This window comes from Miniopterus natalensis, chromosome 9, assembly GCF_054644295.1.
Source record: "Miniopterus natalensis isolate mMinNat1 chromosome 9, mMinNat1.hap1, whole genome shotgun sequence".
NCBI lineage: Eukaryota > Metazoa > Chordata > Mammalia > Chiroptera > Miniopteridae > Miniopterus > Miniopterus natalensis.
The window spans coordinates 63,266,761-63,286,910 of record NC_142089.1 but is presented as its reverse complement, the minus strand read 5'-3'; the positions used below and the strand labels follow the sequence as shown (position 1 = coordinate 63,286,910).

Sequence of the window (20,150 nt, the reverse complement as noted above, 5' to 3'; positions counted from 1 at the left end):
ATAGAGGGGAAATTGCTTAGCAGAAGGAAAGAGGACCATTACAAAGGGTAAATACAGGAGCAGAGTATGCAAGAGGTGCCAGGATGCTATCACACATGCAGAAGCTTTGGATTTAGATGAGAGTAAGGACAGTTTATCTGTTTTAACAGAGGGGAAGACAGGCACAGTCATATGCATCTTAACACCTACTGGGAATACGTTCTGAGAAATGTGTCATTAGTCAGTTTTATCATTGTGTGAACATCATTGAGTGCACTTACACAAGCCTAGATGGTCTAGCCTACTACACACCTAGACTGTATAGTATAGCCGATTGCTCCTAGGCTACACGCCTGTACAACATGTTACTGTACAAAACAACACGAGATTAAATCAAGCAGAGAGAAAATGATATATTCAAGAGAGGGAATAAACACGAGAGGTGTGAGACTGCTGCTGGTGTAACATGGCACAGTTTTACAGCAAACTTTTTTTTTAATAAGTAGAGCGCATTCTAAAATAGTAATAAAAATATAGTTATAGTGTAGTAAAGATGAGGGAGAAAATAGGGTAAATGATACCAAAGGAATGTAATCTGCAAATTCCAGACTCTGGGAAACTTTTTAGAACAACCAACCCAGTTTCTTCAGCAAGTAAAAAAAAAAAAAAAAAAAAAGACATAGAATGGGAACCTAGTGATTAAAAAGAGGGACTTCAGAGCATATCACCCAATTGAAATTTATGAAACCAGTAGCAGTCCTTTATTATCACCATCAAGTAGTATGTACCATAATTGTATGTGCTGTCCTTTTATACGACTTGCAGCCATAGGTTTGTTTACACCAGCGTCGTCACACACACGTGAGCAATGCATTGAGCTATGCCAGCACTAGGTGATGGAATTTTCCAGCTCCATTGTAATCTTACAGGACCACTGTCATGTATGCAGCTCATTGTTATGCAGCACATGACTGTGTGTTGATACAGAGCAGGTAGTTTGATAGATACTGTGGTGGAAAGAAACAGCTGCTCTGTTCTGATTTCTTCTGTTTTTCAGTGGAATAAGAAGATGATCATCTGCTGAGAATCTTGATGGGGAGAAGCCATGTTAGAACAATATAAAATGTTTGTTTTATCTTCTAAATAATACTTAAGAAATATATTTTTCCCTTAGCTATTTTGTTTTTTGTTTTTGTTATAGTGGTTAGCAATCTGTGCCCAAATATATTTTACGTAAACGAGGAGAGTTGATTTTACTGAGCCTTGTATGGCATAAATCAGAATACACCCCACACCCCTCCTTTCAATAAGCCTCAGAATCAATCTTGTTTAACCCCCTTCGTGTATATGTGAGAAAATTAAAGCTCAGAGAGGAAGGATTGCCTGTCAGTTCATGGTAGAACTGGGACCTGTCTTTAGGTCTCTGGACTGTAAGCACAGGGTTTTCCTTCTTGAACCAGCCTGCCTTTTAATACTGTTGTGTTCTCAGAAAGAACTGGGGAAGTTGCTCATACACAGTACAGGAGAACAGGCAGAGGCGTGTTCTGTGCACTCTTCACACTTTTCATTTTCCATTCAGCCCTTTCAATGGTATAGGTGTTAATTTTAATTAATTACCGTAAAATATAGAAAATTAATGAGCTCTTTTGTGGTGCTCTTTTTGAAATCTCTTCAATAATAATTCTGAATTATTATTTTCAGTGTCATTCTAGTTACTTCTGACCAGTATGGTCAGAGGACAGAATACAGTTTAGTTTCTACAAGCATACATCAGGGTTCTTCCCGCTAACTGACATCCTGTTTCTATACCATGGGTTAAAACCACCTTTATGTGGGTTCTGAGATATATAGAGAGGTTTCAAAAGACTTAAGAGACGGCTACCACAGTTTTACTTTTCTTCCCTTTTTTGTTTACTGCGAAATCTTTGGTTATTGTATTTTTAATGAAGATATTTACTTTTAACTCCTTTATTGTAAAATACAATAAAAAATTTAAAAATCACAGAAAAATCTATGTTAGTAAATTATTTTAAGTCAAACGCCCTTGTAACTTTCACCCAGTTCAAGAAATAAAGTGTTGCTTAGCCACTTTGGAAACCCCTTTATGGTCCCCATCACAATCGTAGCTCTCTCCTCACCTCCACCAGTGACCACTGTCTTGATTTTTATAATAATCACTTATTTATGTTCCCTTATGGCTTTATCACCCTAGACTTGTTCTTAGACAGTAAAGCTAAATCTTGCCCATTTAAAAAATACCTGATGTTTATTTTATATTTTATTTAAATATATCTTTATTGATTTCACAGAGAGGAAGGAAGAGGGAGAGAGAGAGAGAGGTAGAAACATCAATGATGAGAGGGTCATTGATCGGCTGCCTCCTGCACGCCCCCCACTGGGGATCCAGCCTGCAACCCCAGCATGTGCCCTACCGGGAATCGAACCTTGATCTCCTGGATCATAGGGTGATGCTCAACTGCTGAGCCTGGCCAGCTGGGCCTGTTGTGTATTTTAAATCTCTTAATCTTTTCTTTTCCTTATAATTTACATTTTGAAGAACATGGGACTTTTAACCTATGGGCTTCCTGTCGTCTGTAGATTTTGTTGCAGTTCAACATGTTCCTCTGTCCTCTGTTTTCCCTGCAAATTGACAGCTGGCTACAAAACCTTGGCAGAACTTTGTTGTATTGTATTGTATTGTATTATATTATATTATATTGTATCGTATCCTTTTGTTAGAAGGCTCATAATGAGTGTTTGTTTCTTGTTTCGTGCTACTACCAGCCATTTCATGCTTAGTGCCCAGATTCATTATTTCTATGGGGTTTGCAAAATGGTGATATTGTTTTATCATCTTGTTGTCATAAATTAGCTGTAATAATTTTATAAGGAAATGTTTTCCTTCATCTGCTATTTACTCATTGATAGCGTTCCTAGAGAAAGGCAGAATACATTTTAAATTATTTTATTTATCCAGTTCCTAAAGTAATGAATTATTTTCCCGACATTCTCAGAAGGTGACTGAAAACCTCTTTTAAAAAAAAAGGTTAGTGTGGCTCGGTTGATTGGAGCATCATCCCATCTACCTAAAGGTTGCAGTTTTGATTCCCTGTCAGGGCACATACCTAGGTTGTGGGTTCAGTCCCTGGTCAGGGTGTATATGGGAGGTAACCAATCGATGTTTCTCTCTCACATCAATATTTCTTTCTCTTTCTCCCTTCCTCTCTCCAAAATCAATAAAAAACATCTGGGTGAGGATTAAAATATTTAAAAAAAATATGATTAGAAACCCATGAGTTTAAACATACTTGGACTTCAGTCCATAGCAAATTCTTATCCAGGTTCAAGCTGCCCCGCGTCTGGTTACTGTGAACCCCTTCAGGCTGGCTTCTGAGTTTTGTGATGTGACTCTGGTACTCTCTGATAGCTTTGCTACTCTCAGGTGTATGATAAGGTTTTTCAAGTTCACCCTCTACATTCCCGGTCCCAGACTTGGAACCAGCCATTCCCTAAGAAGCTTTGCTTTTTTTTAAAAAAAGGGAAATGACATTTCATGTTCACATCTGGGTGCTTTGCTTCTGTGTTAGTTATTGATTCTAGGCTTTTTCAGTCTTTTCAGTGGACACACACACACATTCTCACACACAAATTTTAAGATAAAATACCTCAGGAATTCATATTGATATTTCTAATTTACATTTAGGACTACAGCTTTTATTAACGAAATATCTTATATATTACATCTAAGCATCCTTCTTTCTTCACCAAGAATCCTAGTTCTCAAAAATGTAGGGGAAAGTAGAATTAGAATGATCCCATAGTCCTTTTAGCTTTATTCCACTTTACAACCCCACCAATCACGATTCCCGAAAAAGTAAACATTTTTTTTGCAAATGCTATCCCCACTCTTCTCCCAAATATTTTTAATGGGAGTTCTGTATTTACATTGTCAAATCATAGAGCCGGTACATACTCAGTTCCTCCTTTGTAACCTTCGTTAGGTATTCACCCTATAAATAACTACATGTTTATGCTTGACACTAGATCTTACGTAAATATCCTTCTAGTTATTTTGGGTGTTTGAAGCCATTCTTACTGGTTTTTTTAGAAGGACTCATGGGAACAACAGCCCCTGAGTTGTGACATGTTAACAGTTAGTGCCCTTTATACTTGAAAGTCAATTTTTTTGGGATATAAAATCCTTGGGTCACATTTTCTTTAAGTCTGGTGACAGCATAATTTTTTCCCCTTATAAGTCATGTGTTCATTTTTTCTGAATGACCAAAGGAATTTTTTCTTTTTCTCTAGAGTTCAGCAGTTATATTAGAATATGTCTTGGTGTTGGTTGTTTTGGGACAACAATCATACATAGTATGATCTTTTAATATGTAGTCAGATATTAAAATTTTTAAAAATCAGTTTCTTGAATGATAATTTTTAGTGTTTTTTTCTGTTCCATTGCTTTATGGCAGTGATTTTCAAGCAGTGTGCCTCAAGAATTTTTAGAACATACAATACCTGATTTAGTGAGGGGCACTGGCCTCTTCTTTCTTAGATGGTCAAATGTAAAAATGGCAGCAGCCAACACAATGATAGCCATCCAGTGTGAATGAATCAAAATTATGCCTAATTTCTTGTCAGACTGCAAAAAATATATTTTTTGGTATGTTGCAGAATTTTAGTTGTTAGTTTTTTGTGCCATGGGATGAAAAAGGGTGAAAATCACTGCTTTAGGGTGTTTTTCTTGTTCAGGACTCTTCTTGCATATGAAGTCTTTGCTTATCTGCAATATTTGTCACTTTCTCTTGTATCCTATTGTCTTGCTAAACTAACTTATTAGTGCTAGTAGCTTTTTATTTAAATTCCTTTAGGATTTTATACATGCTCAATAATTTTATTTGTGAAGAAACCTTTTAATTTCTTTTCCTGCTGATCATATGCCTTTTCTTTCCTTATTGCACTAGCTAGGTCCTCTAGTACAATATTGAGTGAAAGTGATGAGAGTGGGCATCCTTCCCTTGTTTCTCATACCAGGGAGAAAACATGATGTAAACATGATGCTAGCTGTAGTTTTATTACATGCATCTTTAGCGGTTTGAGGAACTACTCTAATGGTAGTTTGTTGAGGGTTTTTTCACGAATGGATGTTGAATTTTGTCAAATGCTTTTTCTGCTTCTATTAAGATAATCATTTGGTTTTTCTTTTTCAGTATGTTATGTGTGAATTGGTTCTATTTTAGGAGCATTGACTAGTTTGCGTAGGGAGTAATAAAAAGGACCACGAGATCACAATTAGCTGAGAACTGGATTCCTTTTGCTGGTCTTTTAAGTGTGGTGAATTTGGGACCCTGTGGTGGCTTTAACTCATTTGGTGGCACTGTTCCGCTTGCCTGTTTGCATTGCTGATGCTTACAGGCCCGTTTAGAAAACCTTCTACTTTTATATTGAGAGCTCTACTGTGGCCTTAACTTATAGGTAACTTGGGAAGCCAAGTGCTCTGAGGGTGAGGAGACTCAAATCATTGTTTGTCCATCTTTGATTATGTGGGTCAGCTTTTCTCAGCCCCTTTTATCTTTGAATGATTGGGTTTTCTATGTAAAAGTCACTTTTTTTTTTTTGAAAAACACAAATTGCTCCATGATTTGGGTTGCTTATGGTCCCTTTTCCAGTTTTCCGCCAACCCTGTGGATTTACTCTTATTTATGTGAATTTTTGTGTTCTCTGTGGAATTTTGGGAAGAAACAGAAATATGTCTTTCTGTTCATTTACTCTCTACTGGGATCAGACTACATAATTTGGCTTTGCATTTTAGAAGTACTGAGAAGATAGTAAATTTACACATCTTATTTTTAAATTTTAAATAAGGCACTGATAACAGCAGCTGCTGGGGCTTTACTTACAACTTGCTCTCCACAGCAGTTTTTCTGCAGTAATTCTGAATTTAATTTTCTTATTTCTTTCAGGTCCCATTTCTTTTGTTTCTAGCTTCAAATTAAGATTTTTATATTATTTCTGTGATCATAACAGTTGAAATTTTTTTATGTGTAAAAATATAGCTATGTAATACTTTGTTTATTAGTTCTAAGATTAAAACAGTAACATTAATCTGATAGAGTTGGTTTTCTCTCACTGTGTTTGCACATGTGTGTGCATTAATAACAAACAGTTATTTAAAGGACCAATTAATAGATTACTTGTGTAGAATTCACTCAAAAATCTTTAGAAGGAAATGGAGCTTTTACATTAACTACAGATATCAGTTAGCCTTAATAATTAAAAAAGCATCCCAAGAATAACATGCTTTGCTTGTACAGATGAAGTGAAGTGGATTATTATTGGGATTATGTAGTTAAAGCCAACCCAATCTTTTCTCTCAGCCTAAGCATATGTAACTTTTAACTCTAGATATTTCATACATGCTACATAACTGTTCAATAACTATTGGTTTATTATATAAATAGAGGCAGTACTCTGTATTGTTTTTCATGTAGCCTCTTTATTGTTGTTGCTGTACCTTATGGTGACAACATTGAACATAGATGAGGCACTCTAAACATGTTTTTCTTTTATGTGGCTCCAAGGGAGCCCACTGTTCATTTCCATATGACTGCTTAGCTTTAGTTTCTTCTTCATAATAGAAGAAGGTAATAAAGGAAGAAAACCTCTTTTTTGTGGTATACTATGGTATATTTAGGTTTGTTTAAGTCATGTTGCTAAATTGTGTCATTCGCTTGGTTATTTCAGTTGATAATTTGAATAGATGTTAGTGTGGGTGATGTTAGTGTTAGTGTAATGAAGTTTATTTTTTGGCTGTCATTGCAAACAATATAAGCTTCACATTCCTCCCCCATTCCCCCAAATGGATTCTGTTTTGTACATTTATGTTGGTATTAGGGCATTTTCTGTTTCACTGACATTGCTTTCCTATCTGGAACTGGGAGTCAGCAATGGTTCCTAGATTTGTCTGTGATCAGCTGTTTATTGCTGTTGTAAAAAAAATCTTTTTCCCCTTGTGAAGTTAAAAGTTGTACTTATGATAAACACCTTTTTAATCTGAGGTCAGATTAATTAAAACCAAATGCTCTATTACTTTTCTGAAGATATGGAAATAGAATTTTTTTAAAGAAGAAGTGCTGGAGGGGATGAAGTAGAGTTGAGAGGAAAATAGTGTTTTTAAACACTAAGAAAATAATTCTTAAGACTATGATATTAATTCTTACTAATTATCTATATGATTTGTGAAACTGAAAATCCTGTGATGATTTGCCATAAAATTTAAACGTGGATAAATTATGTTGGCACCAATCAAATACAGCTCCTCTGATTGGATTATCTAGAATTCTGTTGATGGACAAGATGGATTCCTGTTTAATGGTGGCCTTATTAAATTTTAAGAAACATAAGCATGGCTTTTAATCACAACTTTAGTTAGTGATTGATTCTCGTGTTATGTCCTGGTATTGGCTTTTCTTTCATTTAGTAAATTGCAAGAAGTTTTTTTTAAAATGTGCCCTCAGGTATGTAGAGTTGTGGATCCTCAAAAGAAAGATTCATTTGATCAGAACTCTGAAAAGGAATTTATCTGCCAAGGTGGATTCCCCATGGTCAGCGAGGGCCCAAATTTTATAAATAATAAGAGCCTAATAGCCATTTACTGACAGGGGCGTCTCACATACTGTTTATTGGTAAGAACCTTAGGCTGAGCTCTCGGCTTCCCATGCTGTGCCCTGCTCTTTTAAGCCAGCTGCGTCAGCTGTTATGAGGGAGTTGCTGGTCTCATCTTTCACCCAGTGGACCAAGACCTGCTCCATCCAGTCAGAACTGCTCCATAACTACCAATCAGGATCCATAATGCTGACCAATCAGGAATGTGTAATTTGGATTAATCAGAAATAATTATTTTGGATACCTCATTTACGTAAAACAGACCTAATTGGGAACTTAAGTGGGAACTTTTGCAATTAAAGGTGGCCTCCCCTTTGTCTCAGCAGAACGCAATTTGGGTTGCTACCTGAATCTGTGTCTCCTGCGCTATAGCTCCTTTTGCTCAAATAAATGATTTCTTATTCTTTATTATAGTCTAAAATTAATTTTGGTTTTCAAAGTGAATCTCATCTAGGCATTGTCCTCGAGAAGCTTATCTTCTTGTAGGGAAGAGATGTTTTTTGAAAAACTATTGTTATTATCAGTCAATGGCATACGAACAGTACTGGTAATTTGGGACAGTGATTCATTTTGAATTAGCTAGTTCAACAAGAGCATGTTAAATATAAGTGTTTAATACTGCCCTAAAGTACAGTTATTCTCTGCTGCTTGCTCCTCTGATGAAATCTCTTGATCATACAGGAGTTACTGCTTGCTGAAGCCCAGTTATGGCAGCTTTGAAGGAAATTCATCTATTCTGTTGCCTCTCTGTCATGTAGGCGTTGGGGATTCTATGATCATGTAAATTAGCCAGGGAGATTACTCCTGCAAACTTTTACCTTTCCCAGTTACAAGTATCTCTTGTTTGGTCACTTCTTACTGTATTTTTGAAAATAACAAGTGTTTTTTTGTTATCCCCTTCAAGAGATCAGTTTTTATATTAACTAATGTCTCTTTGGGAAAGTGACTGAAAAAGATGTAAAACACTAAAAAATTTTGTTTAGAAACCTGTTATAAATTAAGTGTTTAAGACAACTTTTTATTCAGACTATATAGCTAATTCTAAATTCAAATCTGTCTGGGTCTCTCATCAGAAACAGGGGTGGGATCTGACAGTACTCCAGTTCAAATTTTATTCAGGATAGAGCCCAAGTATGCATTTTCCTTCAGAATTTTTATCTCTTTAATTCGTTTTTTAGTTGGAGCCAGAACAGTAAATTTTCCTCATTTCTTCCTCAAAATATGACATAGATTCATGTTGTAATTTAATTTTAGTGTTTCTTGGTGCATGTGATAATTAGAGTAACATACAATGAGATGTGCAAATTGGATGGTGAGTTGAATAAATATAACAGGTGATCAGAGTGTCTCTTCTTAATGTCACTTTATTAAGGCCTGATATACTGATATACTCTTGAGTTTCCTTTTTTCCCTCATTTCTTTTTCCTTCCGCTCTATCCCTTTCCTCTGCTGAGGCTGTTACCTCCTAAAGTGTTTGCCATGAGTAGAGGATCAGGATAATGATTTTAGGGGAGGTGAACTAATGACAGATTTTTGCTTTTCATTTTATAGGGATATTCTTTATAATAGGAATATACATGTCATAACTTTAGATTATTTTTTATGTTAATCCTTTTAAGGAAGGGGTGTTTTACTTACTTTAACTAGCTTAACAAGATGGAAATGATTGATTCAAATACTATGGCCTGTGGGAGTCTTAAATGCAGTTTTAAATGTAGTGAAGTATCATGTATACAGTGGTCTGTTTTTCACTCATCTTACTTTGCCTTGGATCTGGAAGGACACAGAAATACCACTGAACCTTAAACTTCATGATATAAGGGGTGGGGTGAAATCTCTTTGTATGTAAAACCCAGGTACATGTCCTTGTCTGGAAATTGAACCTGAGACCCTTGGGTGAGACTGATGCTCTAACCACTGTGCCAAAGGCCAGAGCTCAAGGTTGTTGTTGTTTTTTTAACTTATGTTTATTGTTGAAAGTATTACAGATGTCCTCTTCTTATCCCCGTTTACCCCTCCTCCCCACCCCCCCAGGCCTTCCCCACATGGTTGTCCATGCCCCTGGGTTATGCACATATGCATAGAAGTTCTTCCGTTAATCTCTCCCCACCCTGCCTTCCATCTTCCCTCTGAGATTCCTCAGTCTGTTCCATGCTTCTTTGTCTCTGGTTAAGGTATTATTTTTATCAGCATTCATATTTTGAAAGCTTTTTAAACTATGCCTGTGCTGGATGCGTTTCTAGAGATTTTTAAAGGCATTTATTAACCTGAACAAAACTCACTCAACAAAAAGAATAGGGTGTAGGAAGGGAATCTTTAGAGCAAGAATACTCATGGAGAAATTGCCTTAAAGCTTTTGTACTTTATTGGGTCACATAAAGTGTGGCATTGATGTTTCATAACTGGGTGTGAGTTCTGGCTTAGATTCTGGTTCTGGTCTACCTTCTCGCTGTAAAGCCACGTTCAGTAAAAGCCTGCATACTATTTTAAATAAGTTACTTAGTGGAGCACCTCTGTTTTGAACTTTCGCCTTTACTTTCTGATATCTGCTTACTCCCTTAAAGTCACCCTGGGACAGTTTCATGTCCTGATCGAATGTTTAAGCCGTCACCAGAACATTTCCCCCGGTGGTCATATATCGGCTGTACTGTTTTCAGATGTGTTACATAACTAGCTACATAATGGTTACCTTGATGAAGTGCCATATAAATGCTTACCATGATTACTATTGTTGGTACAATATTGTTGGTGGTGGTGATGTTACCTCTTTTTTGTTTTCCATACCAATATTTTTATCCTATAGAAATGCCTCCACATCTCTAAACAATCTTAAAGTTCTGTACTCAATTGGATTCTCGCTTTGGAATCCAATCTACCCCAAGCTTCACTCCCAGCCAGCTGACTTGCATTTCCAGAGTCTTGATAGGCATTAGTGGATCCTCAGATTTAGTGTGTCCCCAGTGAATTTCTTACCTTCTATTTCAGTTCTCAGCCAGCTTCTCCTGACAGCTAATGGCTGCCTGTTTTCTTAGGCTAGGGAACAGCAAACTCTGGCCTTTCGGCCAAATGTGACCTGCTGCCTGTTTTTGAAATGAAGTCTTATTGGAACACAGACACACCCATTTGTTTAAGTATTGTGTGTGGCTGCTTTTGCTCTAAGATGGCAGAGCTAAGGAGATGCCACAGAGACCTATGACCAGCCAAGCCTGAAGTATTTGCTATCTGGCCCTTTATAGAAAATGTTTGCTGATCCATGCCTTAGACTCAAAACCGTGACATCACCTTTGATTCTTTCTTGGGGTTTCCCAAGTAAATTTTAGCAAGAGAACTCATCTCCTTTCCTGTAACCATCCCCCCTCTGCCTTCCCCTCCTTTCTCCTCTCCTTCCACCTCCTCCTCCCATCCCTCCCTCCCTCCCTCTCCCTCCCCCTCCCTCCCTTCTTCTCTCTCTTTCTCCCTCTTTCCCTCTCTTTCTCTCATCTTTCACATGCATTTGTCAAGAATATTCAATTAATTTCCCCACCTCTTGGTTTCTTTTCTCTTATTTCATTTTGCACCTTGTCATCAGGGCCACGTTCTCAAAGTTTGGCTCCACTGTGTCCATTCTGCCACCAAAACTTAAGAGATTTTCTCATTGCCTGCTAAATTAAATCCTATTCAGCCTCTTTCTTAAAGCTCCTTCTACAATATATGCCCTATCAATCTCCCTTATTCAGAAATTCCTTCTGTAATGAAATACTTCCTTCCCCCTTTCTCCCTCGTCTTTGTCCATGGTGTAAAAATGCTGGAGCTTTCTCTGCCTCCCTTTCCACCCTCTCCACCTTCTATTTCCCCTTAAACTTCTCCCAGTACTTGTGTGAAGCTTTTTGCTGTCTTTTCCTAAGTGCACATTCTTTTCTCTCCATGATATGCTGCCTGCACATTTTTTTGTCACTACGGGCGTTTTATTTGATGCTATGGTGCTTACGTCCTTTTACATCTCATCTATTATAAACCACAAGCTTGTTGAGCTCAAGGCACGTCTCCCTCTTTACTGTTTCCTTAAACACCACCACGTCTTAGATGTACTTAATAATTAAGTAATGGAATCACTCTATAGGAATCAGGCTTTTAATTTGGATTTAATTATTGGTGATCTCACAGACTCTCTTGGATGTTTGGCAGTGATTCTAGGTGTTACGGCTGGTTTCTTGTGGAAACCAGATGTTACTTCCTTGTATAGATTGTTAATATAAATGGAAAGATTTTTTTGTTTGATAAGGTATTTCACATTTATCACGAGAAAACTATTCATGTGCAGTGATGTGCTTGGTACTGATAAAAAAGCAAAGCCAGGTGGCAGAGGCAGGCAGTTACTCTCTTGGATATGTTAAGCAATCCACGGAAGTCAGATCTTTTTGATTCTGTTAACAAGCTTTTTCAGGATTCCAAGTGGAAAAATTGTACTGAAGCACTCTAAGTTATTGAAATGAAACACACACAGGTGCTGTTAAAATAGTATTTTATATTCTGCCTATTCATTCATTCATTTAATCATTCTCTGAACACTTCTTATACCCTATTTGTGATGTGATAGATACAGACAAATCTTATTATAGTATGTTTTCTTTAAACAGTTGTGAGAAAATCTAGTTTCATGCTAAATGGGCTTGTTGTTATTTAGAGAATTTATATGCACTGACATCAGTTTCTGCGGGTATACCTATGAGCAAAAGAGTTCACGTTGTCTTCTCTTCGGTCTTTTAGAAGAGCTCAGGAGGAGAAAAGGAAGATAGTGCTGGCTGGATGTGTTCCTCAAGCCCAGCCTCGGCAGGACTACCTTCGAGGACTGAGTATCATAGGGGTAAGCTTGTGACTGATGGGAAAAAGAGAAAGTCTTGTGTCGTTAAAACATGTAATAACACCACACTTTATTTTCTATTCCTGCGTTACTTACAAGCCATGTTATACTTATGACTGTCTTCAATGTACTTCCCCTATTGCCATGAAACTTTGTCATGTCTGTGTAACTTTTTCATCTTAGCACAAAAATATGTTCTAGATTATCTCATTAAAAAAACACACTAACAGAATAAGTAAGTCATAACATGGAATTTAATCCTTAATAATAACCTGGTCTTTGCCTGCCTGTCCGGCATTGCCATGTCATTGTAATTTTCCAACCCCACTAAACTACTTGTCATCTCCCAGTACACCTGTGCCCATACCGATGCCTTTTTCTGGAGTGCTCCACTTCCCTGCAGTCACCCTGCAAGTCTCAGCTTCAACACTACCATTCTACAAGCCTCCTCTGGCAAGTCTGTATCGTCCTCAGTAATCCTGTCTCTGCTCCCTTTGCTCACTGTGCAGTTTATCGTCATTTGCTCTCTCAGCTTTTCACACAGTTGTGATTTTGGGGTTAATGCACGTGATCTTTTGAATTAAGCCTACCTCACTGTTTAAATTATGAGCTTCGCGATGACAGCTGTTCAGCTTTTTTAAAACCCTCACTGTGTTTCTTCCGCCTTTCCCATGATGCCTGCCACACAGTGGGCACTCTGTAAGTGCTGGTGACTGACACTGAATGAATCTTCCCTTGTATTTTGTTGCTGGCATGCCTTTCCCCCATTGGGCAGCCAGTTCTGTGAAGTCAGGAGGCTGCTGTCTGCTGTCTCTCCCACTCTGGCCAGCGCGCTTCTCCAGCTGCCCATTCAGTCAGTGTTGTCGACCACGTGCTGGTGCTTCACCCTTCCCATCACTCCACTGAGCTCGCTCAGTGTGCAGTACCGACATTTTCCAAAGTCTTTAGTTCTTAAAAATGTTGTATGTGCATACAAAACATGTACGCGAATGATTGGCACCTGGATTGAGACTTACTGGCTTTTTCCTTATTTGATGTACCACTGACAGGTACTTATACTGTATTCTTAGTGTAATGAACTTGTCTTCTACTGTGAAGTCCTTGCCCCACTAGCAAATTTAATAATCTTTGAACAAACATTCTCGTGTTAAACAAACAGAACCTGAATGTTTGGGAACTTAGTTTGTTTTCATCATTGGTCTGTTTACATTTTGATTTCTCTTGGTTTAGGGAATGAAATGAATATGGACTCCTGAGTTATCTTTTCACGTCAGACTAACTTTCTCTGTAAACACAATCCTGCTGTGTTAGGGAAATAGGAAACTAGTTAGAATTTTGTTTTAGAGATGGAATGTGGTAAAAGTTTGGGATTCATCTTTGATTTCATCTCAAGGAATCAAGTTACCAGAATAGTAGAATTTCCATAGTGTGACAAAAGCCCCTTCTCTATGGACATATGGTACCGTTTTCCTGTACTCCATTGTGTGCAGTAAAGGGCTTAGTATATGTAGGGTGCAGGGGAGATTCTCCAGATAGTGTAAGGGAGGACGCCCAGTGCTTTTCCTGTGGGAGATGACTTCCAGGAATAATGTAAACCCACAGCTGTGGCAGCTAAACTTTGTTTTTCTATTTAATCTAGCACACTCTTTGTTCTGTCACCTGGTCTCATTGTATTACCTTTAAACTTCTTTAGATTTATTTTGTTTTGCTCCTTCATAACTGGAAGAGTAACTTAAGAACACGTTTTAAAAAGTGAATGGAAAGAAAATTCATAATTCCATCACCCTAATGCAATAATTATAACCTTGCTTATTCTCTTCAGATGTGTCATCTTTGTGTATTTTACTTAATTATAACCTCCAAACTATTTTTTCTTCTTATTTTTTCCATGAGCTTTTATTCCATGAGGTTTTTAACTACTTTAAGTTCTTCATTAATATTCTATTGAAGGGTATTCCATAATAAAATTAACTATTCTTAATTGTTGTATATCAGTATTTTCTGACTTTTAGGAAATACACATCATGCGTTAATGTCCACAAAGAGGTTTTTATTTTAATTTAAAGTCATTATTTTATTTAAAGTCAGCTTTATTGTAATTTAAACTTGTGAAAAGTTTCCAGGAGTTGAATCACACCCTCAGTAGAAACTTCATTTCACAGTTGTGATTTAATTTTATTTTCAGCCTTTATTATTGTTTGACTCTAAGGTTGTTTTTTGTTAGCATCATTTTATAGAGTGTGTTTTCGGTAACAGCAGTATGACATCTGTCATAACTGACTATGTATAAAAATTATGTCCACAGAACCAAAAATTTCAGAAAAAAATTCTGGAATAGGAAACCCAAATCATCTGCAGTCGGTGTTTGGAGAGGCTGTTTCTGAATAGAATTGTTGGAATTGCTATAAAATCAGAAACCTTCTGAAATAAAATGGGTTACATTGAAATAAAGAAATGAAGTATATTGGTTTATACAAAGGAAAACAATTCTGAAGTGTGAAAAAATATGGAGATGTTTAAATTCAGTGATTTCGGGAAGTGTTTCTAGGAGGACGTTTGGAATTGTCTTGCAGATTTACAGGCTGCTGGGAACTGTTAGGCCTTTGCAGAATTTCTTCATCAGAGCAATCTGAGGGAGGGTGTTAATAGAGGAGGAAGGGGAACAGCTGTAAGGGCATTCTGTGCTTTCACCTCCCGCTAGGATTCATCTCTCTCCCCCCACCATGCAGGGAGGGTGTGTCAGTTCTGTTGACTGAGTGACTGGAAGAAAAAGCTGCCGTTAGGTGGGGATCTATGGGTGAGCAAGCTGCTTAGTGCACACTTTAGTTAAAAGACATACTCTCCCATGTTTGCAAATGCTCATAGCATTCGAGCAGGTACTTAGTAAGAAGGATGTTATTACCGTTGTAACATGTTAATTTCCATCAATATCAGCCTTTAGAAATGGCACATTTAATTTGTTTTCATAATCAGGGAGAGCAGTGTGGTGAGGGTACATAATAATTGGTGATTTGACCCCTGGGCCTTTTTCAGTATCTGTCTTGCTGCCTCCTGAAACTACCGAGTTGTGATGAACATTATTTGTGTGGTGGCACATGGAAAGAAAATAGAAGTAAAACCTATCATCTCTAGGTGCAAAACTGGCTTTGGTGGCAGTAGCCTTCTCCCATCCCGGAGCACAGAGCTGTCTCATTTTTTTCACATTGGGAGAGGAGAAAGAAGAGATTCAAAATGTAGAAATCTTAGATGAAAATATCTTTTTAACTAAAAGTTTTTTCCTATAATGATTTAATGAAGTTTTTATTTTATGCCTAAAATATAAGTATTTGTAGGTAACAAGTCAAGGTCTTTTGAACTTTTTCTCTATCTTGGAACATTTGACCCGACAGTGAAAATTTTCATTTCTCTTTTGGCAGATAGTTATGGTTAACCGCCCACCTTGGAATGAGTTTTCATGCAGTGTCATTTTTTCCCCTATTCCTATTATGTTTAAATTGGTTGCTCTGTGTCTAGCTATTGGTGGTAGTTTCATAATTTCGTGACTATCCCTGTTGAATATTCCTCTCCTTTTCCTCAACTCATTTGTTGGCAGGAAACTTTCGGTTAGAGCAGCCAGAAAGCAAGTTGTTTTGAGTGCCTACTATGTGCTAGCTACTGTTCCAGGCGGTAGGAATGCAGCAGTCTCTAAAACCAGAGATCCCTGTTATTAGGAAGGTTGGGTTTTTACTCTGTTCCTGGATAGCATGTTTACAAAACCTGTACATTTTGTATAGAGTTTTCTGTGCTAATGAACAAGGACTGCATTTGTACTTAGTCTTGATTCACTAGGCTTATCTTTGTAATAATTGTATAATTTCTCTAGAAATCCTAAATAAATTGCACGTGCTTGTAACATTCTAAAACATGCACTTCACAGCAGAATATATGATGCTGAAAATTTGTAGATGACAAAACTTCCTGATGTGCATGCTGTGAGCACTGCAGACAGATGTACCTTTTCTTTGGAGAGCTAAACAAAAGTGCGGCTTAATGCAGGTGTCCACCTATCTTGAGGCCTATTACTCTGTTGATTTGCAGTGATTTAAACATCTTTTCTGGCTGGTTGCTCTGATCCTGAAAAGTCAAGCAGCATGATGACCATTTCAAATATGAGCCCTTTGATTTTGAAAATTATATGTATAATTAAAGCAGCATTTGAAAGAGGCTATATTTGAGAATATTTCTACTATGTACCATATTGTAAAAGGTAAATAAATTTATGAAGTGAAACAATGTCATAATAACATTGAGTGCAAAGCTTGAGAAATTGTGTCCTTCTTGTTTTTCATTACTTCATGTCTCCTAATATTTCTTCTTCTGATATTATGGCTGTTTTTTGTTTTTATTTTACTTTTAATTATAAAAAAGGCAGTATCATAACAGAATGACATGTAAATTTAAAAGCCCATTCATGTTTGTACCTTCCTAGATCTGTTGCCTTCTTTAAGGCCTTTTCTAATTTACCTATTTACACATTTTTCACCTATTGAATTATAAAAAGATTAGTGTGTTATAGTAGTTAAGATCCTGAATTCAGGAGCTAGATTGCATAGGTTCATATCCCTACTGCACCACTTACTAGCTGTGTGACCTTGTACAAGTTACTTATCCTCTCTGTGCCTCAGTTTTCTCATCTGTAGAATGGCGATAATAATAGAACATAACTGAGTTTTGTAAGGGTTAAATGAGACAATACTTGTAATGTGCTTAGCATGGTGCCTGGCACATAGTTAAGTGGATCAGTATTAGCTTTTTTTAAAAAAATGAATTCACTTACTAGTAGAATTAACATGGAACATGGGAATGAAACTATGTGGAGCACTGGATTCCACTGTGTGCCTAGAACTAAACTATTGCTAGAGATACAGAGCTGAATAAAACATGTCTGGGTAGTGGTTTGATGAATGGAGAAAGGGCTTTTGAGCAGAAACATCAGCATGTCTGAGGAAAAGCTTGTGTGGTTAGGGGTGCCTGGAAGGGAGAAGGAAGACCAGAAGTGTGTCCTGACTTGAGTGTGACGTGGAGGCCATAGTTTTAAGATGTGTGGTTTGGAGTAGTGCAAATGAGTGATAGAGTGGTGTGGATGGAGGGGTGGAGTTTGCATTCAATGCAGTGCTTAAGTCAGACTCAACAGGACTGGGTGGAGTCAGAGGCAGTATAATCTAGTGTTTTTTTCTGTATGCGCTTCATTTATTATCTGTTAATTGTTTTCTTATAAGTTATTGATACTAATCTTTTTTTCTTAAGTCAGATTCATTGAGGTATAATTAGCATACAGTGAAATCGGCCTTCGGTGAATTTTGACAAATGTATCCTGTTGTGTAAGCATCACCAAAATCAAGACCTAGAACATTTCCTTTGCATTAGAATGTACCGTGTCCTTTTGTACTCAGCCCCGTCCTCTGACCAAACACACATACCCACAATCCTCAGCAGTGACTGCTCTGATTTCTGTCCCTATAGCTTTGCCTTTTTCAGAATGTCATATAACTGGAATTATGTGTTCTTGCTTCTTGCTTTTTTCACTTAATAGAACGGGTTCAGTATTCATCCATGTTGTTGTAATTGTTAATTGTTACTTTTTATTGCCTAGAATTATTTCACTATGTGGTGAACCATAGTTTGTTCATCTGTTCACCAGTTGGTGGAAATTTGTGTTGTTTCTAGTTTGGGACTATTAAAAATAAAGCTCCTTTAAACACTCATAGGTGGGTCTTTGTGTGAGTATGTTTGCGTTACCTTGGGTAAATTCCTGGGAATGGTATTGTATGGTCACATGTTAAGCATCTGTTCAACCTTTTAAGAAACTGCTGAAGTATTTTCCAAAACAGCTCTACCATTTTGCATTTCCACCAGCAGTTCAAGTTTCTTCACATTCTCACCAAAACTTGGTACTGCCAGTTTTTCCATTGTAGCAATTGTACTAGGTATGTAGTAGTATCTCATTGTGGTCTTAATTGGCTTTTGTCTGTGGACTAATGGCATTGAGCATATTTTCGTGTGTCTGCCATCCATTTATCTTTGGTAAAGCATTCAAGTCTTTTACCACTTTCTCCCTCTTTTCTGGTGAGCTTGAGTTAGGAAACTATTTCTTAGGTAGGACACACACACAAACGTGAAACTATTCGTTAGGACATGAAAGAAAAGAAATTAATAAACTGGACTTTATCAAAATTAAGTACTTTAGCTCCTCAAAAGATGTTGTTGAGAAAATGAAAAGATAAGCCATAGACTGAGAGAAAATATTTGGCAAACGCATAGCTCCTGAAAGGGTTTGTATGCAGAATATATAAGGGACTCCTACAACTCAACAGTAGAAAAGTCGGTCTGTTTTAACATAGAGAAAAGATTTGTCTGTCTTTTTATCATTGTTTTTCACTGTATTTCAAAAATTTGATATAGTAGAAACCTTGAATATTTTGTGGGGGCGTAAGTGGGTAATTTCTTTTTTGGTCTCAAAACTTAAAAGTTACGTCCCCAAGATCAGGAACAGGTCTGATAAAGTATCCATTTCCTCTCTGTTTTTTAAAATTGCTTTTTAAAGAATGGAAAGGATTTATTCAACTCTTCAATCTTTTTGCAGTTTAGTATGATGGACGCTTATAGGCTCTATAAAGCCAGGGATTTTGTTTGCTATTACCTCACATTTTTATATTACTTTCTGTGCTTAGCACAGTGTCTGACTCAGTAAATATTTCTTGAGTGAATGTTTGTTAAATATAAGGTATGAATTTTACTTAATCTTTCCATATTGTTCCTAGCTATCCCTGGAGCATTTATTTTTTAATTTTTCCTTTCCCTCTTTTATGATGCTAATTCTATCGTGTTTTTGTTTGTTAATTGGTATATTAGTTTTGTAAGCTCCATAACAAATTACCAAAGACACAGTTGCTTAGAACAACACATATTTTGGAGATCACAAGTTGGGCATGGGTTTTACTGGACCAAAGTCAAGACAGTGGTGCATTCTTTTCTGGATGCTCTAGGAGAGAGTCCTTGTTCTTTCCTGTTCCAGCTGTTAGAGGCACTCACATTCTTTGACTTGTGGCCTTCTAACCTAAGGGACCAGTGCTGTCCCTTAGCCTTTAAGGACTCCTGGGAATAGAGCCCATCTTGGGCCCACCTGGATAATCCAGGCTAATCTCATCATCTCAAGGTCCATTTACTATGTCAGGTAACATATTCACTAGTTCTGGAGTTAGGACATCTGAACATTCTTCAGAGGCATTATTCTGCCTGCTAAGTAAAGCAATGTTTATTTATTAGTTGATGTTTTGCAACTCTAATGTATATTTCTGTTTTAATTCTAATATTACTGTTTTAACTTTAGTATCACTTTAGAAATAATTTTTATACTTCATAACATGTCCATTTATTTCATATGATAATATTCTAATGTCCCAAATAATGTTTCTCTGTATAATTGAGTTTAGCTTGTTGAATTTTGTTATAATTGCTGAAAGATTTTCTGCCCCCACTACACAAAGTTTTATAGGTATTTTAATTGGATTTAAGAGAAAAAAGTTCCTGGTACTGATACTCATTTTGCTGGCATCGTCCAGCCTGGCCTTGTCTTTCAGTTAGTAACTTTTATCTCTTACTAAGTGTTAGTCGCTCACTGGTACCA

The 20,150-nt window shown here is 37.0% G+C and overlaps 1 protein-coding gene across 5 annotated transcripts in view; it reads left to right on the top strand.

The window, feature by feature from the left end:
- The window catches only part of CDKAL1 (CDKAL1 threonylcarbamoyladenosine tRNA methylthiotransferase), a 551,454-nt gene that overhangs the window by 139,099 nt on the left and 392,205 nt on the right, over positions 1 to 20,150 (top strand). For all 5 annotated transcript variants that reach the window (XM_087820618.1, XM_087820616.1, XM_087820619.1 and 2 more), the window contains one exon: positions 12,391 to 12,487. In XM_087820618.1, coding sequence (XP_087676744.1) covers positions 12,391 to 12,487 — 97 coding nt within the window. The remainder of the gene's footprint in view (positions 1 to 12,390; positions 12,488 to 20,150) is intronic.